Source organism: Anastrepha obliqua, chromosome 1 (assembly GCF_027943255.1).
Source record: "Anastrepha obliqua isolate idAnaObli1 chromosome 1, idAnaObli1_1.0, whole genome shotgun sequence".
In the NCBI taxonomy this organism is placed as follows: Eukaryota; Metazoa; Arthropoda; class Insecta; order Diptera; family Tephritidae; genus Anastrepha; species Anastrepha obliqua.
Genome location: NC_072892.1, coordinates 23,812,901 through 23,837,457, shown reverse-complemented (window position 1 = coordinate 23,837,457; position 24,557 = coordinate 23,812,901). Strand labels below are relative to the sequence as shown.

The following is a 24,557-nucleotide window of genomic DNA, read 5'->3' as shown; positions in this document are numbered from 1 at the left end:
ATAACAACTAAAATAACAGTAATCATACTATAGTGAAAAATATAGTATGCGTATGCCACTGCTTTATTTGTTTACGTTTGGGTAGCACAAAAGAGACTGGCCTCCGCCGCTAGCAGCACTAAAACGTTTATTACGCATTATAGCATATACATACATACGGACATACATACATACATACATACATACATACATACATGTATACATGCATACATAAGTACATAAAAATATGTGCTTGTAAGTAGTTTTTATTGCCAATTTTATTTTGCTAATTAGCTTGCAAAAACATCTTAATTCTTCAAAACCGGAGCTTCACAAAAATCCAATTGACAATTTGGCAAAAAAAATACAATAACAACATATTTTTATATGTACTTCGTCTCACTTTTTCTTTTGTTGTTCCTTGTATTTTATGGGGCTTGGTTTTAAATTTTTTTATCACTTAGTTGTTGCTTTCATACCTTCGGCACCGCTGCTGAGCTAAAAATTGTGTCACGCGGTCAGCACGTCAAACAGCAACAACACATACACCTCGCTTTGCCGGCACTCAACGCATTTTCGGTGTCACGCGTGACGCTGCTCTTGCTGCTGTTGCCGGTGTTTGTAGTGTTGGCTATTCCCGCCTTACTAAACAGTTATTTTTTACACCATCAAACAAGTTGATGAGTTCCCGAAAACGTTTTTATTATTGTCTTTGTCTTGTAGGCCTCAATTTGGTGGCTAACTTTGCCAGCTATCTCTTTCACGCTACCTTGGCATATGAGACGTAGAAGCGGGTTTGTACACAAAAATTCCCGCAATTGGAAAAACATAAAAATTCGATGTGGTTTCTTTTTTATTATTTATTGGTAATACACATACCTATGTTTGCTTTTTTTTTGTGTTCTCTCCATTTTCCATTGTTTTTATGCCCAAAATATTTTTTGTAGCTTTAGACTAGAAAAGCATGGCAGTCGACGTAAATTTGTCGCTTCCTTGTATGCTGTAATAATAAAAGTGGCAGTTGGAGACCATTTCAAGTCAGCGCAGAACGTAGAGACCAGAAGCAGGTCTTATATAAGTTGTAAGCAGCTGGTAAAAACCTTAGAATCCCGAAAATTAAAACTAACATTTCTTTTCATTTTTTAGTTTTTGTTTCCAATTTTTTTTTTTTGGCTGAAAACTAGCGAGCACAGCACTCAGTCAACATTAAATCCATTGTACTGCACTCGAGTTCCCTTTTTAATTTTTTTTAAGTCTACCCGACCTCCGAAGAAATCTGAGTGGATCTTCTTGATGGTCGCTTCTTAGCACATAAGTGCCAAAGACCTCAAGCCTGATTCGAGCGAAGGTCGGGTAGATGTGCAAAAAGAAGACCGCCGTCTCATCCTCCTCTCTGCATGGTGGGCAGAATGTGCACTGCACCTTTTTCATGTGCTTCGCCCATAGAAAGTGGCCCGTCATCAGTCCAACCAGCTGCCTACAGTCGCTTCTGCTTTTTGGCAGGAGAATCTGCGACAGTCGGTCGGACATGGCAGGTAACATGAGTTTTGCCCATCTGCAGCAATTTATTCTTTGAATTACTTTTTTATCGAATAAATAAGAAAATGATTTTGTGTGATGGAAATATTTATTTTGACATTTACGCGTTCCATTGATTATCTGTCTAATTCACAAGTGCCAAATATGATTGACGTACGACGACGTTTGCCAAAAATTAGAAATCGTCCAATAGCATGATTAATTTTGCGCCACCTTGTGCGTTCACTATTTTTCTGCAAACCACTCAACTCATGCATAATAGCATCATGCGGGCAGTCCATACATTTAAAGGCCCAGTATGCAATGTGCAAACCCTTCTGTCATTAAGCAGAGGGGAGTGCAGACGGCTGGTTGGACTGATGACTGGCCACTTTCTGTGGGCAAAGCACATGGAAAGGTTGGGCATCTCAGACAGTGTACTCTGCCCAGCTTGTGAAGAGGAGGATGAGACGGCGGACCACTTCCTGTGTGTCTGCCCCGCCTTCGCTCGAATCAGGTTTGAGGTCTTTGGCACTGATGTGTTAAGAAGCGACCATCTTGGCTCCTTGGCACCACAAGATCTACTCAGATTTCTTCGGAGATCGGGTAGATTTAAAGAAAATTAAAAGGGAATCCAAGTGTAGTACAATGGACTCAATTAATGTCTGAGTACTGCACTTGCTAGTTGTCCCGACAAAGAAAAAAAAAAAAAAATGCAATGTGAAGTTTTGACCTTCATTTCGCCGCATTAATTCTTCTTAATTGGAAAGGTTTCGCAGTAGCTTTAGTTATGGTTTTGTGTTTTCCATTTCTTGCTTTAGTCTTTTGACCATCTTTTATGATACACACTTTTCATAAGCTTCAGCTAACTTTCGCTTCCGCATAGCGTGACTTGATCGCGTCAAAGCGTTAGCTGCTCATAAAATCTGTCATATTTCCGCATGCTTCAACCTTCAAATTTTTTGAGTATTTTTTTCAAATTACGCTTTTAAAGCAGAAGTATATATTTATACATATATATGTATATATATCGCGCTTCTTGGTAACAACATTTTTTGCAATCAATCAATTACCTATTTCCCTTTTTGTGTATATATTTTTTTGGATTTGATTCACAGCCATTTAATTTATTGGTAAACTAAAATTTGGCGTCAAGAAAACTGAAAAAATACTCAGTTGTCTGGCGTGAGCCATCAAAAGTTGTTAAGATAAACACGCAAATGCCGTATTTCCGTTTATTTATTCATTTCACACTTTTTATTTTCAATTTAAGCTTCCTTTTATTGCGCTTTGGGCTTTTATCAAATGCTGATAACAGACAAGTGAGGGTAAATAGTGGCCTGGCGTGTGACGTTTTTGCAAATAGTTTGTGACTTTATTGCTTACTTGGTAGATAATTTACAAAAAATATTTGGCTATAACAGCCCGGTACGTGTGTATGTATGTGTGTGTAACAATGAACTAAGAGTTTTAACAGCTTTTCCCAATTATAGAGATAAGAGTTTATTAAGTAGAAAACGTTACAAAATTTATGTTATCGCACAATTTACAGAATATGATATATATCTTAATTCTACATCATTATATTTGTATATTTATCACAGGTTTGGTTTTTTAACCGATTTTTTCTTTTTTTTTTTTCGAAGGAAAAAACTACTATGAAAAACCTCCGCTATACATCTTACAAGCTAGGGTTAATCTGTACGCATTTAAGTACCAGGGCCTAATTGAACATTAAGAAAGTTCAGTTATTAGTAGATTGTCCGAAAAACTGGAACGAATTTTGAATCTTTTAGTCAAATTTTGTATTTGATCTGACAAAATCTTAGTTTTTGATTCATCATGAAGCTTTCTGGTGGAGAAATGCCATGGGAGTCGTAGCATCATTTTGAGTACCTTATTTTGGCAGATTTGCAGTTTCTTAACATGTGACTTTGCGCGCGCTCATCCTAATTTAATTTTACTTTTGGTGTTGGTGCCTTTGTGCCAATTTATTTCCTTGTGCAAGGCGCCTGGCTTGACTGACACAGGCATGCGCGTGTTAAAATTCTAAATATTGATTTAACCCACTTTGCAAATTTACTTATTAACAGACAGCGATTTAGTGCAAATATGTATACGCATACATACATGCCTACGAACATATCCACGTAAAATATTTGCTTTTGGTCGCTTGCCGCTGCATTATGAAGTGCATCGGGGACGTTGCAACGGGGGGTCTTTTAAGCATTTGTATGTATGTATGTGTGTACAAATAAGTATAAGTATCCCATCCTAATATGTAAAATGAGAAAATTTTGTTACACTTCTTGTTGATCATAGCCAACTAAGCACGCTTGTGCTTTTGCATGTATCTAACATATGTAAATATGTATGTAGATACATAGACGTGCATGTATTGCTACTTTAGTTGGGGTTGTCACGTGTATTTCCAGCTTATTTGGTTACTGCTAAGAGTGTTTTTGTGTTATTCTTGTTGTTGTTTTTTTTTTTTTGTCTTTTTGTTTGTGTACTTATAATGAGGTTAGTATTACTTGTTGATTTGTGTTGTTGTTTGCCGCTACTTTTATTGTTGTTAGTGTATTTTTCTTCAAAGTTGCGTGAGTTGCGTAAATATGCTTATTTACATGCACACACACACACACATATGTATATCTGCATGTAAATATATACGCACACTTGTGCATAATTGTCTAATTGTGAGCCACACTTGAAGTGTGGAAGTTGGGGTGGGTGCGATTTCCTGTGGCCGAGTTAAACCAACTTATCATTTAGGGTTCTGTTGTACGAAAATTAAGAGTGGAGTGCGTTGTATTACGCATTAGCGTACACCACAAAGTACTTAGTTGGGCGCAGCGAAAATATTTAGTGAATATGTGAACATAGTTTCGTGCATACATAACTGCATATGTACATATGTATATAGTTATATGTACTCGCATGTATACATACCTATATGCACCTGTGCTCTAAAAAAAAAGATTAGCGCGCTGAATTAGAAAGTTTTAACAATTTTTTTTTTTTTTTTTTTGAATTTGCTTATAATTTATTTTTTAATTTTTTTGTATTTAATTTTTTTTTATATAAAAGTATAGTTCCAGGGCATCTGCGGGGCCCTGAGGACCACACCCACAGAGGCGCTAAACGTTAACCTATTACCAATAGAGCATTTCGGCAAGCAAACAGTTGCCAATGCAGCTCTCAGATTAAGAGAAATCGGTCTACTCAGAACGAACCAGAGAGGACACTCTTCAATTTTAGAAAAATTCCCCTGCATTCCTGCACAATGGATTTCTATAAGACCAAGGATACTAATAGATCTATGGATAAGTTCGTGCGGTTTTACAACAGATGGCGTAACTTGATTATTATTCCATCGATCCACATTTCCAAACATTCATTGGAGAGCTACTGTCGTAAGGCACAAACGTCAGTATAAGTTTTTTATTTGAAGCGTAAACAACAATATTTTTACCACACTTGAAAATGTCGAATTTCGTGCCAAATAATGTGTTTTTGCGGGGAATTCTTCTTCATTATTTTAATATGAAGAAAAAAGCAGCCGAAAGTCATCGTATCTTGGTGGAAGTTTATGGTGAGCATGCTCTAGCTGAGCGAACGTGCCAGAAGTGGTTTGCACGCTTTAAAAGTGGTGATTTTGGCCGCGCCGCCAAAGTTCATGGATACCGAATTGGAGGAATTGCTCGACCAAGATCCGGCTCAAACGCAAGAAGAGGTTGCAAAAACTTTGGGAGTTGATCAATCAACCATTTCCAAACGTTTAAAAGCCATGGGAATGATCCGAAATTCAAATTTCTTTAACTTAGATAAATCCTTCGTCACAGTATTTACTTCCTCAGAGGAATGGGATAATGGGCTTATTGTTAAGGAATATGATATAAACATCTATACAGATGGCTCAAAACTAGACAACAGAGTAGGTGGAGGGGCTTACTCCGATAAACTCGGAGTTAGCCAATATTTTCGACTACCGGATCATTGCAGTGCATTTCAGGCGGAAGTGACTGCCATAAAAGAGGGACTTACGGTAATAAAAACGAGAGTATTATCCACAAATGAAGTCTTCATATGCTCGGACAGTCAAGCGGCAATAAAAGAGCTAGAATCTAAAACACACTCGCCAAAAACAGTCTTAGAATGTTATAAACTTCTAAATGACGTATCAAAATACTACAAGGAACACCTTATTTGGGTGTCAGGCGACAGAAATATAGCAGAGAACTGCAAGGCAGATGAACTTGCTCGAACCGCTACAACACTCGACCTTCAAGTGGATAAGACGCTAAGACCTATGCCTATAGCTACTTGTAAACTACTTATAGATAGGGAAACCATCAATAAGGTAAATACAAGTTGGCAAAATCTCACAACATGCGAACTAAGCTGACAGATATGGCCGAAATGGAACAGCGGTCGATCAAAAAACTTTTTAAGATTTAACAGAGAAGCAATAAGAAAAACTATAGAGGTATTAACTGGTCATTCATTGTCTAATAGGCAGCCACGCTAGAAGGTTAGCACACCCGTACTTCGATTTCTGTAGAATCTGTCTTTATACAGAATAAGAGGAAACAGTTAGACACATTTTATGTGTGAGTGCGACAAGGCAGCTCCGCACTCTTGACATGGCATTTTTAATTGATGTAGCGGACATAGCGCATCTAAAACTAACGAAGCTTTGCTACCGGATGGTTTGAAAAGGAACCCATAGGGTAAGGATAAGTTTCAGTGGTATCACAATGGTCCTATGAAAGGTATAAGTGTGTCATTGTGACAGCTACCCCACCTACCAACAAAACTCAAAGCAGAAAACTTTATGCGAAATTCATAAAAATTTAACAAATATTTGAAATAAAAAAATACATACATACATACATACATAAAAATTTGCAAATTTTATTGGGTAAGGAATAAGTTTCCGTCCTCTCTTAGCCAAAGTTACGAATTATTGAAACAATTAAATATTCAAGCCATCATTGTCTCCAGACGGGCATATTTATTGGATAAAGTAGTCAAGTAGTCAAATAAGATTGATCGCATGGGCCAAGTAACTCGTAACAGCGGCGGGTATATGCCGGGCATTTTCTCTTCTTCTTAGTTTCACAATCCGTGGTGGACCATAGCTTCATCAGCGATTTTTCTCGAATTTATTTCATTCACGGCTTCTTCTCTCCAGTTTTGTACGTTCATTTCCTTAAGTTCTGATTCGACGTCATCCAAAGATCTCTTTCGTGGGCTCTCTCTTGTTCTTCCTCTAATAAAGAAAGATGTTAAAATTAAAAATTAAATAAAATAATAATAAAAAAAACTTCAATAAAATAAGTAAAATAAAAATTAAATAAAAAATAATAAAAAAGCTTAAACACAGTAAAAAAAGTATTTAAAAAAATGTATGCTGAAAAATTTTAATTTCTTCTTTAATATTTTTTATTTTTATTTTTTTTTTTTACATTTAATGCTGTCCTAGTATTTTGTTCTTTCGGCATGCGCAGCACGTACCCAATCCAGCTCATCTGTTGGGCTTTGATGCAAATATATGCCATGAAATTATCTACCAGATTATCGTAAAAAAATGCATTCCAGCAACATTTCTGTTTTTCTGAATTATCATTTTAAATTATCGAGCTCTGCAAAAACACCCGATACAACTAATTTACCACATACAAGAAATTAGTACGCGCTCAAGAAAAAGCGAAACTGAAACTAAAACTTCAAGCGTTTTGGTGCCAAATTAGCGCGCCGGCGAGCTATGGCGGACGCTTCTTTACGTCAAAAGTGAAAGTTTACTTTTCGTTTTTTGTGCGCGCGCTTTAATTTAATTTGTTTTTATTTTCTTTTTACACAATAGCTGCGCATTTTGATTTCTTTCAGGTTTTCACTGCTTTTTTTCAACTGGCCCTTGCTTACATACATACACATTTATTGTTGTTGCTGCCTTTTGTGTCGTTAGAAATTTACGCTGTCGCTTATTGTTGCGCATTTTTAGTGGCGCCGACAACTAGGCCAACAACAATTAGGAGTACCTTTACTGTTATTTGCTTGTTTTTTTATGAATGGCAAATAAATTTGGTACTTTAATTTTGTAGCTTGCAAATTGCTTTTGTAAAATCAAGCCATAAATGCATTAAAGTGCTAAAACCCATGAAAACAACCACAAAAAATGGCTATGAGAAAAGCCAAAACACTTCGTCAGCGCTTGCCCCGCCGCGCGCAGCACGTTGCCTGGGAAGCATTGCCGCATGCCAAATCGTATTTTTCCATTAAGCATTTGTTGCGCCTTCGGAAAATGTCCGTAATTGCTGTGCTGCTGCTGCACACACTTTTGCATTTGAAAATTCGTGATTTGGCTATTATTCGCGAACTATTTGCAGTGACTCAATTTATAATTTCACTCGAGCACGGCACTTTCCATTGAGGATATCCAAACTGGCTGGGTCGTCTTTTGCGGCACAAAACACAATTACCAAAACAAAATAGTTTGTTGCCACAAAACGCGCATTAACTGTACAATTGACTACTGCATTTCTTAAAAATATTTTTATGTTAATCTGCACTTCCACTGCCACCCGTAAGCAAAATAGTGTTTCTGCACTTACCAAAGCCACATCTACTGGTGCCACATCTAGTGCTTGCCTTGCAGTGGTGTGCGTTAATCCAATTCCACGTTAGTTATTGCAAGAAATCATCATTCCACACATGCAACAATTCGCTTCACCCGAATTCAATTAAAATGCCAAGTGCACTTGATGTTATCGAATTATTGTCTATGGAATTGTAACGCATGCACACACACACACGCGCAAGTGCGCGGCAATAGCAACGAGCCGCATACGTATTTGTGTTGCCAACACTTTTCGGGCCAGGCAGCCGGCGTCGTATGGTCTGAAAATCCGTTAACGTTTGTTGGGCAAAAAAGAAAGCAAAAACAAGAAGCAGCTAGAAAACCACCAAAAATCAATCACGCAGCAACAATTGGCTATAAGTTGCCAACAATTATTAGCGCGATTAATTCCACTGACCGCGCGAAGGCTGTTGGCTTACCGCACGCGGGCAATAAATATTTGGTGAGTAAAATAGTGGAGTGCAGTTGCCGGTCGAGTAGGCGCGCGCGCGCGCTCCCGCTGCATGACGTCCTGCCACAATTAGCTGCTACTCGGCAGTTGAGTGCGGCAACACGTCCACCATTGCCTACACCAGGCGCAGTGGGTTGCCACAGCCGCTGAAATGCAGGCACTTCAAAACAAGAAAAAGACTAACAAAATAAGTAATAAGAAATTGTGGGAAGGCGGCACAAAAAATGGCTGCAATTTGTGGCAAATTTTATTTTGCGTCGGCACCATGTCCGCATGCCCGCATTGAGTGCGATGGCAGTGACGCTTGAAACGGCAACGTCGCCGTTCCGCCAATAATTGCATGCAATCAAAAGCTTGCCAACGTGCAACAAGCAGTGCGAATACTGCGATTGCACTCGCAGTGTGGCAAACGATTTTCAAATGCTGCAACAACAATAATAACAATAATACGAAACGTACAACTAAATGATGGTAGTAGCCCCAACAACAGAGTGTGCACCCGTAACCCCAGCCAATCATTGGAATCACTGCAGCGGTATGAGAATTGCGCACTGTCAGTGCGGCAATTGAGGAAATCAAAGTATATATGTTTGTTTGAGCAAAGAGCTATAAGCAAAACTCAGCTGGAAAAATTAGATGGATACAACCCGAAATGAAAAAGCAAAACAATTGGCACGAAAATATCGCATTTCGATGCTAACGCTAGCCACCAGGCACACCATTGTAGGCACACCACCAGCAGTCGGCGTACGCCATAAACAACCGCAATAACAACACTCGCGCGCAGTCAGCCAAACTCTGTGCTCCCAATTGCAACGTAGTTGCTACTGCGTACCAATTTTATATGTAAGTAAACCAAAGAAAAAAAACGAAGCGAAAAAAATGTAGTTGGCGCATGCGCTCTAGCCATCAACAGCAACAGCAAAAACAACTTAATACCGACCGACTACAAATAACAACAGCAACCGCTTGCAATTTGGCTTTTGAATCGTTTTCTGCCAGTTGCATGTGGAAATCAACGTGCGGTATGCAGCAAGCGGACAGACAGACTGTAATTGTGTATTACCGTCCCGAAATAACAGCATTTATTGTAGCCAACCACAACCACAATAACAATGGCGAACAACAACAAAGATGTAAAACTTCAAGTGATCCTCAACAGCTGTTTGGGTTCCACTCGCATTAAAGGAAACGCTTAAGTGTAGCCTCAGCTGTGTGAAGCTGAGTGTGTGGAACTGGTGACTAATGACTGCAAGTAACTGTGGACCAAAATAAGACAAAATACTAAAAATACACCTGTGATGCCATAAAATTTGAAAGTAACTGCTACAATGTGAGCTTTTTTCTGTGGACGCTGAAAGCAGTAGAAAGAACCGTCGCGATCCGTGAAGTAAGTGCTCATTACGCTATTCTTCAAAATACATTCAACTCCATCGAATAGAGAAAAAATACTCTTTCATACAAGATTGTTGGAGATCAACTGTTAACCGAAGTACTAATTCTGCACAGCCCATTTGAATTTTTCACTGAAACTCTGAGCTATCCGAGTGACGAGAAGGAACAACAGCGACGCGAAGCTGTTACAAAAACTGAAAAACGCTACGATCGCACAAAAAAGAGCAGTGTTAAGCCACCATGAATTCAAGCCTTCTGCGTTTATTGCTCATTCATTTTCAAATGAGTTTATTGCACACCGCGAAAAAAACTAGCACCAATTTGAAGCAACGACTTGATGACTCACATGGGTTGGGAGGCATCGCTTTAGGGATCATTGCACTTACTGCGCCCCTCATCATGACAAGATGACAACCCTCAAGGAAGCTCTACGCTCCAAACAGAGTTAAAGTTGAAGTTATATATATTACCTTAGAGCCAATCTTTGTGAGGTTGCGCCAATTATCCATCTTTCCTCGAAATCAGCCAAATAAAGGGGCGAGCTTGGTGATAGACCATTTGAATGTCTGATTTGGTCATAGAGAAAGGGATCTACTTCCTACAATAGTGACGTTCGTACGATAAGCAGCACTGACTATCTAACTAAGTGGGATTTTAAGGTTAAGGAAAAAGGTATGCTTGTCAGATTTGCCTTTATAGACTTTCTGTGGTTTTCTATGTACTGCGAATATCTGATCTCTGGTGGAGTTGCTAGCCCTGACGCCACACTTTTTAGGCGACATAATCGACTGATTTGTGATATTCGTAGTATTGCTCTTTTTAGGAATCAGATAGAGCTCACCCAAGCTCCATTTAATCAGCAGGAATGCAGTAGAGCGCATAGTGCGTCCAACTCTGAAGAAGAGCTTTGAATAGCTCAACCTCCTTACCGTTGGCTATCGAATTCTTGCAATTGGAGTTGACACTTATATCTTTTGTTGGGTGTTTAAACGAGCTCCTGCTCCTATTTGATGCTATGAGAGTCAACCACAATAAAGCAAGGCATATAGTGGTTGACGGTTGCCCGGCGGAAGTTGTCGAAAGCTTCTGCTACTTCGACTGCACTATCACGGCAGATGGCGGAGCAAATGAAAATGTCAAGTGTAGGCTCAACAAAGCACGGGCGGAGCTCGTGCTAATACCTGCAGTATGGGTGAGTTCACAAATCTCCAGGCGATCTAAACTGCGAATATATTCAGCTCATGTATGAAATCTGTATTGTTGTAGTGAAGCGAAACATGGCTGGTATTTAATAACATCATACAGAGGCAAGACAATATTTCGTCATCTGTAGAATATTCTGCTCGAACACCATCAGCAATGACGCACTATTAAGGGGATTAACGAATGAAGAGCCCATCCACCAGATAGCATCACGAGAATGCCACAAGACGCGGGAAGAGTCTTGTCGAAAGTGAACAAGGAAAAAGAAATGAATTGGTTGTCCTGTTAACGCATTGCCGATCAGTCTATGTGTCAGCAGGTATTCTTAATTTCACGCATCTAATACAAATTTCCTCGGCAGGCAATAGCAAACCACCGAGTGTATTTCTGACATGAAAAAGCTCCTCATAAAAAAAATATCTGCTTTCGGAGTCGGTTTAAAACTGTAGGTCCCTCCATTTGTGGAACAATATCCAAAGGCACAGCTCGGCCCAACAGCCAAAAAGGAGCGCGTACACAATTATATATACATATAATACAAATTTTCAAACAAAATAGCAGCCATTTTATAGTAAATTTGTCAAGAAAATTTTTTAATGTATTTATTAGATTTTTAGTTTATTCAATATAAATTATATATATTTGTTCCGATTTTTAGGACCGTTTTGTAAATTAAGAAAATAAAAAGCATTCAGTTTTGGAGTATCTAATTTTTTGTTTTAAAAAAAAAATTTTTATTTTTTTATTTTTTATTTTTGTAATTTTGGTATAAGTAATTTTTTTTTTAGCATAATACACCCATGAGTTGTTTTATAATATCCATAACCTCAATTATTCTGCGTTGTCAAACCTACCAAAACATCCCGACAGAGAGTGCAACCCGCGCTCTTATAGTGATAATTAACTTTTTAATTGAATAATAAAATCCGCCTAATCTCAAAACTCAAGCACAAATTGAAAAAGCTTAGACTGCAAGCACAAACCCATACGTATCAAAAATACGTGCATCCAAAACACACACAAAGAAGTGATGAAATCAACATAAGCATAAATTCTCACTTCATCGCGCTCACTGCTCGGCGCTCACTTAGGAGGGTGTGCAGCTCTATATGTATGTGCATACGTATGGGTGAATAAGTATAGACTATCATCGTATTAAAATACTCAAAGAAAATCAGTGGAGTAGAGGCATTCAAGTAGCACAACACCAACATTAAGAAAGCCGAATAAAACAAATTAAAATATTGCGGGCATTAAGCCATAACTAACTGCAGCTCTAACGGCACCTTAGTGGCCGCAATACCGCAACCAATATCCCTGATGCCAACGCCAAATTTTCCAGCTACAAAACTATTGCAACAACGTTTGCAGTAGTAAAATTGGCTGTGGCCAATGGCATTCGTACTCTTCCGCTACTTAAGGAGGGAGGACATACTCTTCTACAAAAAACTTCTTTCATTTTTTATTAACCAGCAACAACACACGACGCAAACGATGACGAAGATATTTGCAACGAAGCTCAAGTGGCATGTGGACGCTGTGGCGTGCAATTTCAACACCAACAAGGCACGCTCGTAAATTAGGGGTGAGGAAAGTAGTGGAAAAGACAACTGTAAATGTTGGAAGCGAAACATTAAATTTTATTACCATCACTCAATGTACTACAAACTCCTATGTTACTGAGCTGAGCTAAGCTGAGGTTGCCAAGGCAGCTTGAAATACGCAACGCCAATATACGGCTGCTGCTCATGCGCCTTTCAAAGCGCTTCAATACCAAACGAATTCCTATTTGTCGGATCGCCTGTTAGTTTGCCATTCTATTGAAATGCCGCGATGCATCTGGCAATTGACCGACTGACTGCCTGAGTGACGGCTAGTGGCCTGTTGGTTAACTGTAAAGTAAAAAACGACAAATGAAAAACATTAGCCGCGGAAGTGAAATGACTCTGGTAGTGAAGTGTGATGCTTTAAATGTAAGGTGTGTGGTGGCGCTATCTGCTTTTAGTTGCAGATGCCGGATTCAAACTCTCTTCCCGCACTTCTCATTGTCAGTTGAGCCGTTTGCAAAAGTTCAACGGCAAAATAGAATTTCATTTTATTAGCGCACTAACAGTTTGCTTACTGGAATCGAGGTCAAATAATATCCAATTTTCGTTAAAGGTACCTTCCCGATAAAGTTCTGATGACAAAAAGTATTGTGGAGATCATAATAATCAATCATTTGTAATTTTAAAGGCGACTCAGAAATGGGTACGAAGCAAAAATGGATTTTTTCTCTCGCTAATCAGTTAGGCGCTGAGGAAGAACCAGGAAAATGGTAAAGTAGTAAAACAATGGCATGGTAATTTTTTCCTCTGGTACACCCTATATCTACCACCACACCTTTTTGTTTAGAGAATACAATTTTTGTTTTTTTTTACGCGCCGTTCTTCCACAAAATCAACTCTGACTAAATTAATTACTAGTAATTAATAAGCTTTCTGCCAAAAAAAAGCAAAGTAACAATTGCGGTGAAGTCACCGTTCTCGATGCCAATGGTGATGACGTACTACCGCTCACACCCTAGATGGCCATGCATGACCTACCGCTGTCACCTAAGCCACACAAAATTATTCAGTAATACACACTCGTCGTCGGTCGCACACCAACACCACAAACCACCGCGAACATTTGTTTGCCATTCTTTGCAAGCGAACGTATTGTGTCACTGTCATTACCATCGCCCAGCCGTAGACACACAGTCACAGTAACATGCACACAGTCACAGTCACACATTTTGCGCAACCCACTAACCCAACCCAGCAGCCGCACAGCAACAATACTGCAGTGTAATCATGCACACACATACACAACCGTTTGAACGAACACTCACCACTCACACACTCACTCCTTTAACGCATATGACTTTCCACTCAGCTGCTCGGTTTTAAAAGGGGCCATTGAATGCCGCCGCGATAATTATGTATTTTTAGTGCCTAAAATGACTCAAAATGAAATTATTGCGCAAGGTCAGTGAGCGCAATCGGTCGAAGTGCCAAATGGGAGTGGGGGCGATGAGTTGTTGTGAAGCAAACAACAAAGTGAAACATTTTTTTTTTGGTTTCAAATATTTGTGCTTTGAGGTCTTCACTTCTTTTTGGTTGCCTTTTTTTTTGTGCCATTCGCACGCTTTGTTATGTGCATACGTTTTTTAGATAGCTTTGCTTTTCGCAAAAAATTAAAAATAAGAAATTCGCAAGAAGCACAACAAACAAAACTTAAAAGAATATTCACGATATTTCGTTTATTTATTTTCTTTTTTTCGGTTTATTTTTAATTTTTTATTTCTTTTTTTTTTTTGTTGTTTGCAAACAGGCACAATTTTTGTCTGATGACTAGTTGTGTTGATATTGGAAAGAGTTGTTGGTTTGAGCAGAAAGAAATATGCTGGAATATTTGAAAAGGTCAGAAATGGGGCTTCCCCAGGCTATTGAAACTTTTTTTAACACGCGATTTCTTGGTACACAAATACTAATAGAGGGCTTGCATGCACGAATGTGAAAAAATAGTTGCTATTGGGGCGAGAAATTATAAAACAAAATATTTCTGTTTACTACTAAGAGATTTTTGAAGTCTTAAATTCTCAGTAAGGCAATGTACAGTAAATCTATAAAGCATTTCGTGGATATTGAGATGGTTTAAAAAATACTCAAATTTCCAAAAAAAATAGTAATGACCCTGAATTGCGCAGTTTTTAAACCTTACTTAACGCTCTGATGGACAGCATTTTTAAAACCTTCAGTTGGCTGGCCTTTTTTTATTCTGCTTGGTGATCCTTTTTCAAAATCATAAACCATAAATCGATAGAAAATTAAATTTTAGGAAGCTACCTGGAAGCTCAAGTCGTTAGCTATAATAGAAATATATTCAATTCACGTCCAAAGTCGAAGAAGCCAGGCTGGCCAGACCCAGGTGCCCAACGGAAGGTTAAGTATGGTCAATGCAAAAATTAGTAATTTGATGCTCAGTTGAATGAATATCTTTGCATGTCAGACCAAAAAAATTTATATTAACTGTATGTTCTGCTTCTTGGATTGTTTTGGCTTCAAACTACTTTAATTACCAATTTAATTTATTAGTGTCATTTTACAGTCCATTTAACGAATGCACGGCATTATTTTGTCATATCGACAAAATGCGAAAATTATTAAAAATCAACGAAAATTTTGAGTAACTTCAAACTGCCACTTTGTTGTCTTAAAATCAAGGCGCTTATATTGAAGGTGGTGGCACTAGACCAACAACAATCTTTTGTACGTCTGATTGTCACGGCAAGGTATTGGCGAAGTAGAGAACCAGAAATTAATTCGCCTTGTTTTACTTTGTGCTGACAGCTACATGAACACAGCGAAAGAAAAAAAAAGCAAATCAGCTGATTTATCAACACCACCTTTAATAGATTCGCCTTGATAAAAATTTATTGAGGTATAAAACTGTGTATCAGAATTAAAAAGAAAAAAAATTCTCAAAATTTGATTTTATTATTATTGATTGGCTATTTGTGCACTGCGACCTAAATATCATAGATCTATTGTGCAGCCATGTAGCCTACCCGAATAGTTTTCGGCTATTAATGAATGCTAAAACTGCTGTAGGCTTAATTTCTACCAGGAAGTTTGGATTATAGCCCCATTTCCCAGGTAATTTAATCTGCGTCGTGCCACTGCTGGGCAGTCGCATAGAACGTGTTTTGCTATTTCTTGTGCCTCTTTGCAGAGTCTAGAAGAATCGTTTTCTATCACACCTATCTTTTTCATGTAGTAATCAGGCTTACATTGTCCTGTTAGTAGTTCAGTGTAAAGTTTTATGTCCTTTCTACTTAGGTTAAGGATTGCTTCTGCCTTTATCCGTTCCAGATCTATGAGTCTTTTCGATTGCCGCATGCCCGTTTGGGCTCTCCAGTAATCGATTAGGCCTCGTGGTTCCTGATCTCGTAGAAAGGCACTTTTGAAGCTGTTGTTTACCCCGCAGAAAGGTTAAGAACCTATGAAGGGAGTGTTTGCCCCCCTTTTCGCTAAAGTGTCCGCAATTTCATTCCCCCTTCGTGCACCTCATGTCTCGGAACCCACATCAAGGTAACAAAGTTTTTTGATGCTAGGGTGTTGAGGATTTTGAAACATTCCCAGACCAGCCTTGACTTACTCAAATTATCAAAAATATTAAAAAAAACATCCCCTTTAAAAATTTAAATTTTATTGAAAATTTGTAGAATTTTCATAAATCTTGTACAAAGTTAAAAACGCGCATAATTATGGTATTTGTTACAGAATGAATATTTTTATAAAAAAAAAATAAATGAAATAAAGAAACAAATAAGGAAATACTAGAGTCAAGGTTTGTCAATATGTGGAGCCTTTGAAATATAGTAATTTTGGTGTTGTAAATATTATTACCTCTGTCTGATATTGTTTTGTGGGAAGTTCATCTTGGCGAAAAAGTTCATCTTTTAAGTGTTTCAGCTCGATTTAATACTAATTTCTCAAAACACAGCTTAGACTGAAGTCTCAAGTTCAAGAGGCCGGCCGAGTAGTTTGTGAATTTATAAAAAACAAATTCAGTTATGCCCAACATTAAATGCATGTCGCCCGTGTGCTAGAAAATTATTAAGGGTGGTTAAGTTTCAAGGGCCGGTGTTGATTTTAAATAAAATACATTTTTTTTAAGAAATTATTATCATTTATCTTTTTTATGATAATATTGGTATGGCTCAATTACGCATAGAACCAAATATCGGCCAAATAGCCGTCGTGGCCTCGACGGCACACCTCCATCCGATGGTCCAAATTTTCGATAACGCTGAGGCATAATTGAGGTTCTATGCCGTTAATGTGCCGAATTATCTCATCCTTTAGCTCTTGAATTCTTGCTGGCTTATCAACGCATACCTTTTCTTTCAAATAACCCCAAAGAAAGAACTCCAACGGCGTCGTTGACGTTTAGGTGTGGTTCACATTCAACATCAGCCCTTGAAATTTAACCACCATTTATACTACATACTTATCTGTTTTTTTGACCGAGCTGCTCATCCTATTTGTGGTGTCTTTGTCATCACATTTTTCCATTTTTCCAAAAATATGAAATGACCACAGTTGTATGCCACCTCCGAGCGACAGATGGTATTTTTATCAGGCACTTTTTCAAGGTAAAAATAGTCTCAGTGATTTGTCATTACCTGTGGAGTGGCGAACGCTATTAAAAAAATAGTTTTCTATAATTTGGTGTTTCATGTGCACAGCAACAACACAAATACAGCTGTGTGCGTACACTAAACATATTTTTATTTTCGATGTTCATCCACGTCATTTACTGCCCCGCATGTAGGTGTTAGCTGCGCGATGCAGCAACGAATTCGAATGTGAGCAGCTAATACGGATTTTTCACTTTCAGCAGTAATTAGGAATTTCTGCTACTCAGAAGTGTTTTTTCATATTTTTTATTTTGTTTTGCGTGACATTGATTTTTCGTTTTTGCTGTGTCAATACAGACAGACACAGATATACATAGAGGCTTGAGGTATGTGCATGTAGCAGCAGCAATTTGTATAGTTTATTTATATTCACAAAAAATATCGCTAGCGGCAATTTGGTGAAAGTATATTAAAGTTGATTGCTATATATGTGGCAATGAAGAGGTCACACGTGCCGCAAGTGGTTTCTATGCGCCACTCATTTATTGGCTGCATTTGCTTCACTGTAACTTCTGCAATGGGATTAAAAAATATACGTAAAAAAACATTGAAGGTTAAGAAATGTTTAAGTGATTGATTACTCATTTATACCAATAATGAGTGGCACCTATTGGCTACAAAAATAACATTAAAATAATAACACTAATGGAAGAGAGACGTTGCTGCTTTGTGTGTAAAATTATATCCGGTTGTTTGTAAGGGCACTGATTGAACGCATTTGTACCAGTTTGTGAATCTATAAATATGTGTGTGTGTGTGTGTATGTGTGCACCTATTTTATCATGCGCATACATATGGTAATTTTTATATACTACCTTAAATGTAATTGATATAGGTATACGCTCATCAAGCAAAAGTTGTGTCGTAAATACTTACAGAAAAATAGTTAGTGACATCACGTGATTTTTAATCGTGCATAAATTATGTTAATATACATACATATTTTATAAGTCATTAGCAAACCAGCTAATCAAAAGTAAAACAAATGTTTTATGTTTATTATCATATTATAAAGGGTGATCAATTTAGAGGTGTCGGACTTTCAATTGAAATAAAACAATGAGAATTCAAATTGATTGGGCAATCTTTATTATTTTTGTATAGAACCATTCATGGCATTTATTTTTTAAGGATACCCCTTTGAAATGTCGACCGCAACTGCGATGTAATTCGCTCATCCCTAAACACCACTTTTGAATGCCTCACTGAAGGACTTCGCTCGATATCTCGTGAATAACTTTAGTAATGTTGGCTTCCAATGCCTCAATCGAAGCTGGTTCATCCACAAAGTATTTAGGCTTTACACACCCCCACAAATAGAAGTCCCAAGGTGTGATATCACACGGCCTTGGTGGCTAATCCACTGGTCCAAGACGAGAGATAGATTGCTCACCGAAACGACGACGCAATAAATCCATTGCATCACGGGCTGTATGGCGAGGTAGCGCCGTCTTATTGGAACCAAATATTGTGGAAATCCGGGTTTCAATTCCCGGCAGCAAAAAGTTGTTTATCACACCGCGATAGCGTTCGCCATCCACTGTTACATTGACGCCAGCCTCGTCTTTAAAGAAAATGGGCTGATGATTCCTCCAGCTCATAGAGCGCAGCAAACAGTTATTTTCAATGGATGTACTGGTTCTTCTTGAATGGCTTCGGGTTGTTCTTTAGCACAAATACGCCGATTTTGCTTATTGATGTGGTCATGAAGCCAAAAACGGGTCTCATCGCTAAACAAAATTCGGCTCAAAAATACGGATTTTCGGCGAGTTTTTTAAGTGCCCAACGACATAATTATTACGCTTTGGAAGATCGTCTAGCTTAGCTGTATTTTATATGCTTTCAAACCAAGATCTTTGCGTAAAATCGCTCAAGCAGTGTCATAAAATGAGGCAAGTTGTTGAGATCGCGCCGAATCGATTCTTCCGGATCTTCGGCAAAACTCTGGTTTACAGCCGCAATCCTCCCTCCCTTCACTTCGGGCTGTACGTGATCTAATCGGTCGAGTATCATCCAATAATGTAAAGTTATTCTCAGTTTTGTCGATCGAATAGTGCGTTCTATGGTATGATTTTGTACATCATAAGTTGTCCTGAGCGCGCGATAATCACTTTTCACAGAGCGTAAATTTTCGTACAATAAAATTGTAGGATTTGTAAACGTTGTTGTGGCGTAATTTTTTCTAGGATGAAATGTCAATGAATACTGTAAAAATAATTTATTTAATTTGGCAGTAGTTATGCATAATCTGTTGAAAAACCCTTACTGGAAAAAGTACAAGGTGGCGCAAAATTAGTCACCTGATTTTGTTTTTGAATAATTTGTTTTTTACTAAATAAGTTATAGGCGTCTCTATTTTGGCCCTTGCGTGCTCCACTCCTTGTCTCTTTGTATACTACAGCTGTCTAGTTCGCAAGTGCCACACATGATTGATATGACAGGTTCATTAATTTTGTGCCACCTTGTAATTACTTTTGTATCTAACTTGATAGTAAAAATAAAGATAATAATTTTTTAAGCCGAAACTTGCCTTTACATTAATTATAAGTCAATAAATATCATTTGGTCTCACTGCTCAATTTATTTTTACAATCTAAATAGATTTTTTATTACATAACTTACTTTTTTACTAGTTTTCGTTGTTTTTTTATGTGTAAGCAATATCAATATTTCGTTTTCCCCCTCAATATGACATCACTTTTTGAGAAGCCAATTTAATTTATTCCATTTCTTTTTCTGTTTTACTTACAGCTCACGCAAACGTCCACAGCCATATACACACGATTGCTTTAGCGGCCAGTGTGGTGACAAAGAGGAAATGGAGGAATGTCATGCAGCGATGATTCTAATGAAATTATCCCATTCACCGAAAAATGCAGGTCAGATAAAATTTTATTACGATTATCACGAAAATCAATCGTTTTCTCTAAATCTTCACTTTGAATTCATCATAATGACTGCCTGAAAATGATCTGGTTTATCTTTAGAAATATACTCATATCACTCTCAAGATTTCTTCTTGACTTCTATTCACTTTCAGAGAAATGGTTCGGCTCCAGCCCGGGCAGCTCGTCATCATCGGGCAGCTCCTGGAGTTCGGGTTCCTCATCGCCACCGCTCAGCGACGATGGTCATGCGGGTCTCAACACAAGCGCCATATTGAACGACGCGAGCGCCCGCATACGCACGACATCGGTCTCCACCTCGGACGAAGGTATTGTTGTCGACTTCAAGGAAGAGGCACCACGCAAAAAAAGGGTGAGTAAATGGCTCAGATGCCAACAGTTTATAAATGCTATTTTATGCTCCAATTTGCGCGCAGCAGCAGCGTCTAATGGTGATTGTGTCAAAAATTTCATTGTCGGCTGCCGTCTGCCGTCTGTTGACCTACTTAACTCAGTGTTTGATTGAGTTGGCTATGTTGCGTAGAAGTAGTAAAACGCAATTTAGAATGCCAAATTTTTGCATGCGCCAATTGTTGGCTACACACATACACACGCAGGCAGACAAACTTGTATCGCATGTATGTATGTATGTACTGCATTAAGGTGCCTCAAGTGGAGCATTTTGAGGCTGAAATGGAAGCATACAGACATACATATAGAGATATGTAGAAACAGCAAAATTTGGCGTACATTTGATTGCGTTTAGTGCTCAATTTTGTTTGTAGTCGTCTTATTTGTTGTTGTTATTGTTACGGTTGCTGCATAGATTTATCATCTTTGATGGCGCACGCGATAATAAATCGTTTTTGGTGCAAGCATGAGGCCAAAACCTTTGTCGTACAGTCGCCCCCCATCGCCTACTCAATAAATGCTTGCCTTCGTCAATCTGCATAATTAAAGCATGAGCAACAAAACAACGCAGCTAATTAAAAAAGGTATTTATGTAAATGATCAATTGAAGCCGCCAGTGCGTATGCGCAATCGACACACTTAGATGGACGATGTGTATGTTGCGTATACGCCCATACTGCCAGTGTCAGCGCCAGCAGAGCGTGACGTACATGCATACATACGTTACATACTTACGTTCATATGTACTTACGCTGTAGTACGCTAACGCAACCGAAACTAATTACTTAGAGTTCTGCTGTAGTTGATTTGGTTGTAAGGCTGGTCGCGGCGCTCAATGCCAGCTGCGTGGCCGTGCGATTGTGACGCCCTTCAAAGAGGCACTTTATTTATGTATGCAACATCCGCTATTCGCATTACAACATTGATAAATTAAAGCAACCAGTTTCCCTAGTGTAAAAACACAAAACGAAACCACTGTGGCAATAATGAAGGTGAAAGTTACAAGAAAAAGAGTTGAACACAAAATTTATTTTAATTTGATGTTGGACGAAACAGGCCAAATACAATGGAGAATTTGGTTTGTTTATCCACATACATATGTATGTATATAACACAATTTTCAAGTAACCAAAGATGATTTTTCAAATGGCACAGCTGGCGATGAGGAATGAAGAAGTGTGGCAGAAGCGGTGTCAAAAGTAAATAAAATTTACGCACTTCCACAAACCGTTTAAAAAGCTAAAAAAAAAAAATAGAAAACACACATATACATGTATGCATGTACTTACTTGCATATCGCCGATTTTGAAACGTAACGCATGCCAACATAAATATGCTCTTACATACATACATACATACATACATACATACAAACATACATACATATTTGATTGCTTGCTCTTAGTAAAACAATTGAACGAGGCTTCCTCACTTTTTTGTTTTCACGGAAATAATAGAAAAAGTTTAACAGAAACAATTAGTTTTTTTTTTTAAATTTGTATTAAGCAACTAGATGAGTTTCGAAGCGTTTTATATGCTATTTTTTCCTCTGAGGAAATATAGTGCAGATTGTACACCATTGTACTCACCCGGATGGATTGCAGGGGAAGGAGAAGAGCGACAGTATAGATACATTATGGATAGTAAGACGGAAAAATTGCTTTGAGGGCGCTCTTCCACAAATCCTTTGGATTCATTGTTGAATCTTAAGAAATCCGGAAAAGGAAGAGTATGAAAACAGCCTAAGTCTGATTCTATGTAGAAAACGCCGGACTGATTCTAGAAACAGAGGAAATGCTCTGCAGTGTCTCAGGAGAAAATAGGCATATTGCGTCGCCTCTGATTCCCATGCTAGCCATATGCTGACCACAGGCGTTGTGCCCTACCACAGACGTATTGCACCTACCAGTACTCTCAGGTCCTTTCTACTAAGTTTTAGCAGAAAGATTGCTAATCTCCTGTTTTGTTCTTTCACAGAGCACTGTGCTACTCTGCAGGAGTCCAACTCAGACCAACGCCTGCTATGGGTAGATCTCATGAAGTGGTCAATCCATAGTAGAATCGATGCAGTATTGACACCTAGAAAGGGTGCCAGGGCCTATTGGTATGCTTGCAGAGCCTTCATTAGCCAGTTTGTTAGTCAACTCGTTCCCTGCAATACCACAATGTCCAGTCACCCAAATATGACAAACTTTGTTGTGTTTTGCAACACTGTTCAGTTTTGTCTTACATTCACCGACTAATTTCGAAGAGCAGCATGGGTTAGCAAGGGCTCGCCATGCAGCTTGACTGCCACTACAACTTTCAATACTACTGCCGAGGAATTGAAATTTATACTGGTTTCTCTTAGTAATTGACCTTCTGCTGCTATCTGCGAGTGTCAAGAAGTGTCGATTATAACCTGTTGTGTCCCTTGCATGGCAATTTGGAACTTGTACTGAATTAGCTAAATTATATCTATAGGAAACACAACTCCAACATCCATTGGAGAACAATAGGCGTGTTCTTAAGGCGACCCTGCATTCGATTCCTGGTAAAAACAAAAAAAAATATTTTTTAATTTTTTCGCATCTCTTTTTTTTAATTTTTTTGGATATTTTCCCTTACTAGTTGTAGTTCAGCTAGTAAATTTATTAATTTAAATATTTAACAATGATTTTCAATGATATTCTCGTTTACTTTTCAATTTGCCGTACTTGCTCTGCGCGTAAACACGTTCCACCACCACTACAGGTTTTCCCTGCAGGGTAGCTTCGTTTGATTTGTTTATGTAGCTGTACGCGTGTTGGCTGGGGTATTTACTTAATAAAGCAATATATTACAAACAACAATTTCATTGCCGTTAACGAATGTGAATTAATCAGCCTTGAAAATTCCTTTTTTTTTAATTTTTTTTTTTTGATACTCCATTTTTGTAAGTGGTGAGTTTTTCAAGTTTTCTTTTCCGCATCTCTTTTGTGATATGCGCAGTTAAGGCATTAGTGTTTATTATTGTTGTATGATTACGGATATGCTATGTTGCTTATTTATGTTCTCTCAGTCTGATTTCCAACATTTTTCGAGCTTTTGTACATACAAATAATAAAATTGACGACTATCGCCGTATGCGATCAAATGCCACTGAGAGGCTTTGCCTTTTCATACTGGTTTTCAATTTAATGCTTAGCTTGCCGTGCTAAGTTTCTCTTTTATTTATTGCTTGGGTGTGTGTGTGTACGTGTACGCGTGCTTCTATGTAAGGGCCTTCACTATATACAATAGACTCGCCCTTTGCGGAAGTTTTTTGCGCAAGACCTGCACGTGCGCTTAAATATTTGGCAATGAGTTACACCGCAGCCATTTCTGGCTGCTTGCACTAATTACACTGAGGTTGTCCAATAGCGCATTGTAGTGGCACGAGTTGTTTAAGTGTAAAATAAATATAAATAGCGCAGTTTATTTATTCATCGGCAAATTAAGTTAGTGAGCGTGTTATTGATATTCCTTCTTCAAATCACTACCTACTATTAATTCCAACGCTGAAAACTCTGCACACCCCAATGCAATCACCAATTGTGCTGCACAGCAGATTTTAGATTTTTCACACTTGCAACACAATTTTGCCACAGCAGCAGCAACTGCATAAATCCAAATGTGTTAACGTATCGCATTCGCGCCTGGTCGTAAATGCGAAGTGGTGCAAAAGCAAGTGCTTGACACAGTTTTGTTTTGTCTTCGTGTAATTATTATTGCTGTTTTGCTTGTAATTTCGTACTACATTTTCATTTATTATAATTGCAAATTGCAAGTGGCCCCATAACGAAAAAATTGCCAAACATCAAATGGCACATTAAAGTTTTCGCGGGT

General features: G+C 38.3%; 1 protein-coding gene across 1 annotated transcript in view; it reads left to right on the top strand.

Annotated features, from left to right (window-relative positions):
* Positions 1–24,557, top strand: part of LOC129244111 (uncharacterized) — a 58,071-nt gene that overhangs the window by 32,707 nt on the left and 807 nt on the right. The window contains exons 4-6 of the mRNA XM_054881756.1: positions 20,167–20,294; positions 20,456–20,673; positions 20,738–20,846. Of these exons, the coding sequence (XP_054737731.1) occupies positions 20,167–20,294; positions 20,456–20,673; positions 20,738–20,846 (455 nt within the window). The remainder of the gene's footprint in view (positions 1–20,166; positions 20,295–20,455; positions 20,674–20,737; positions 20,847–24,557) is intronic.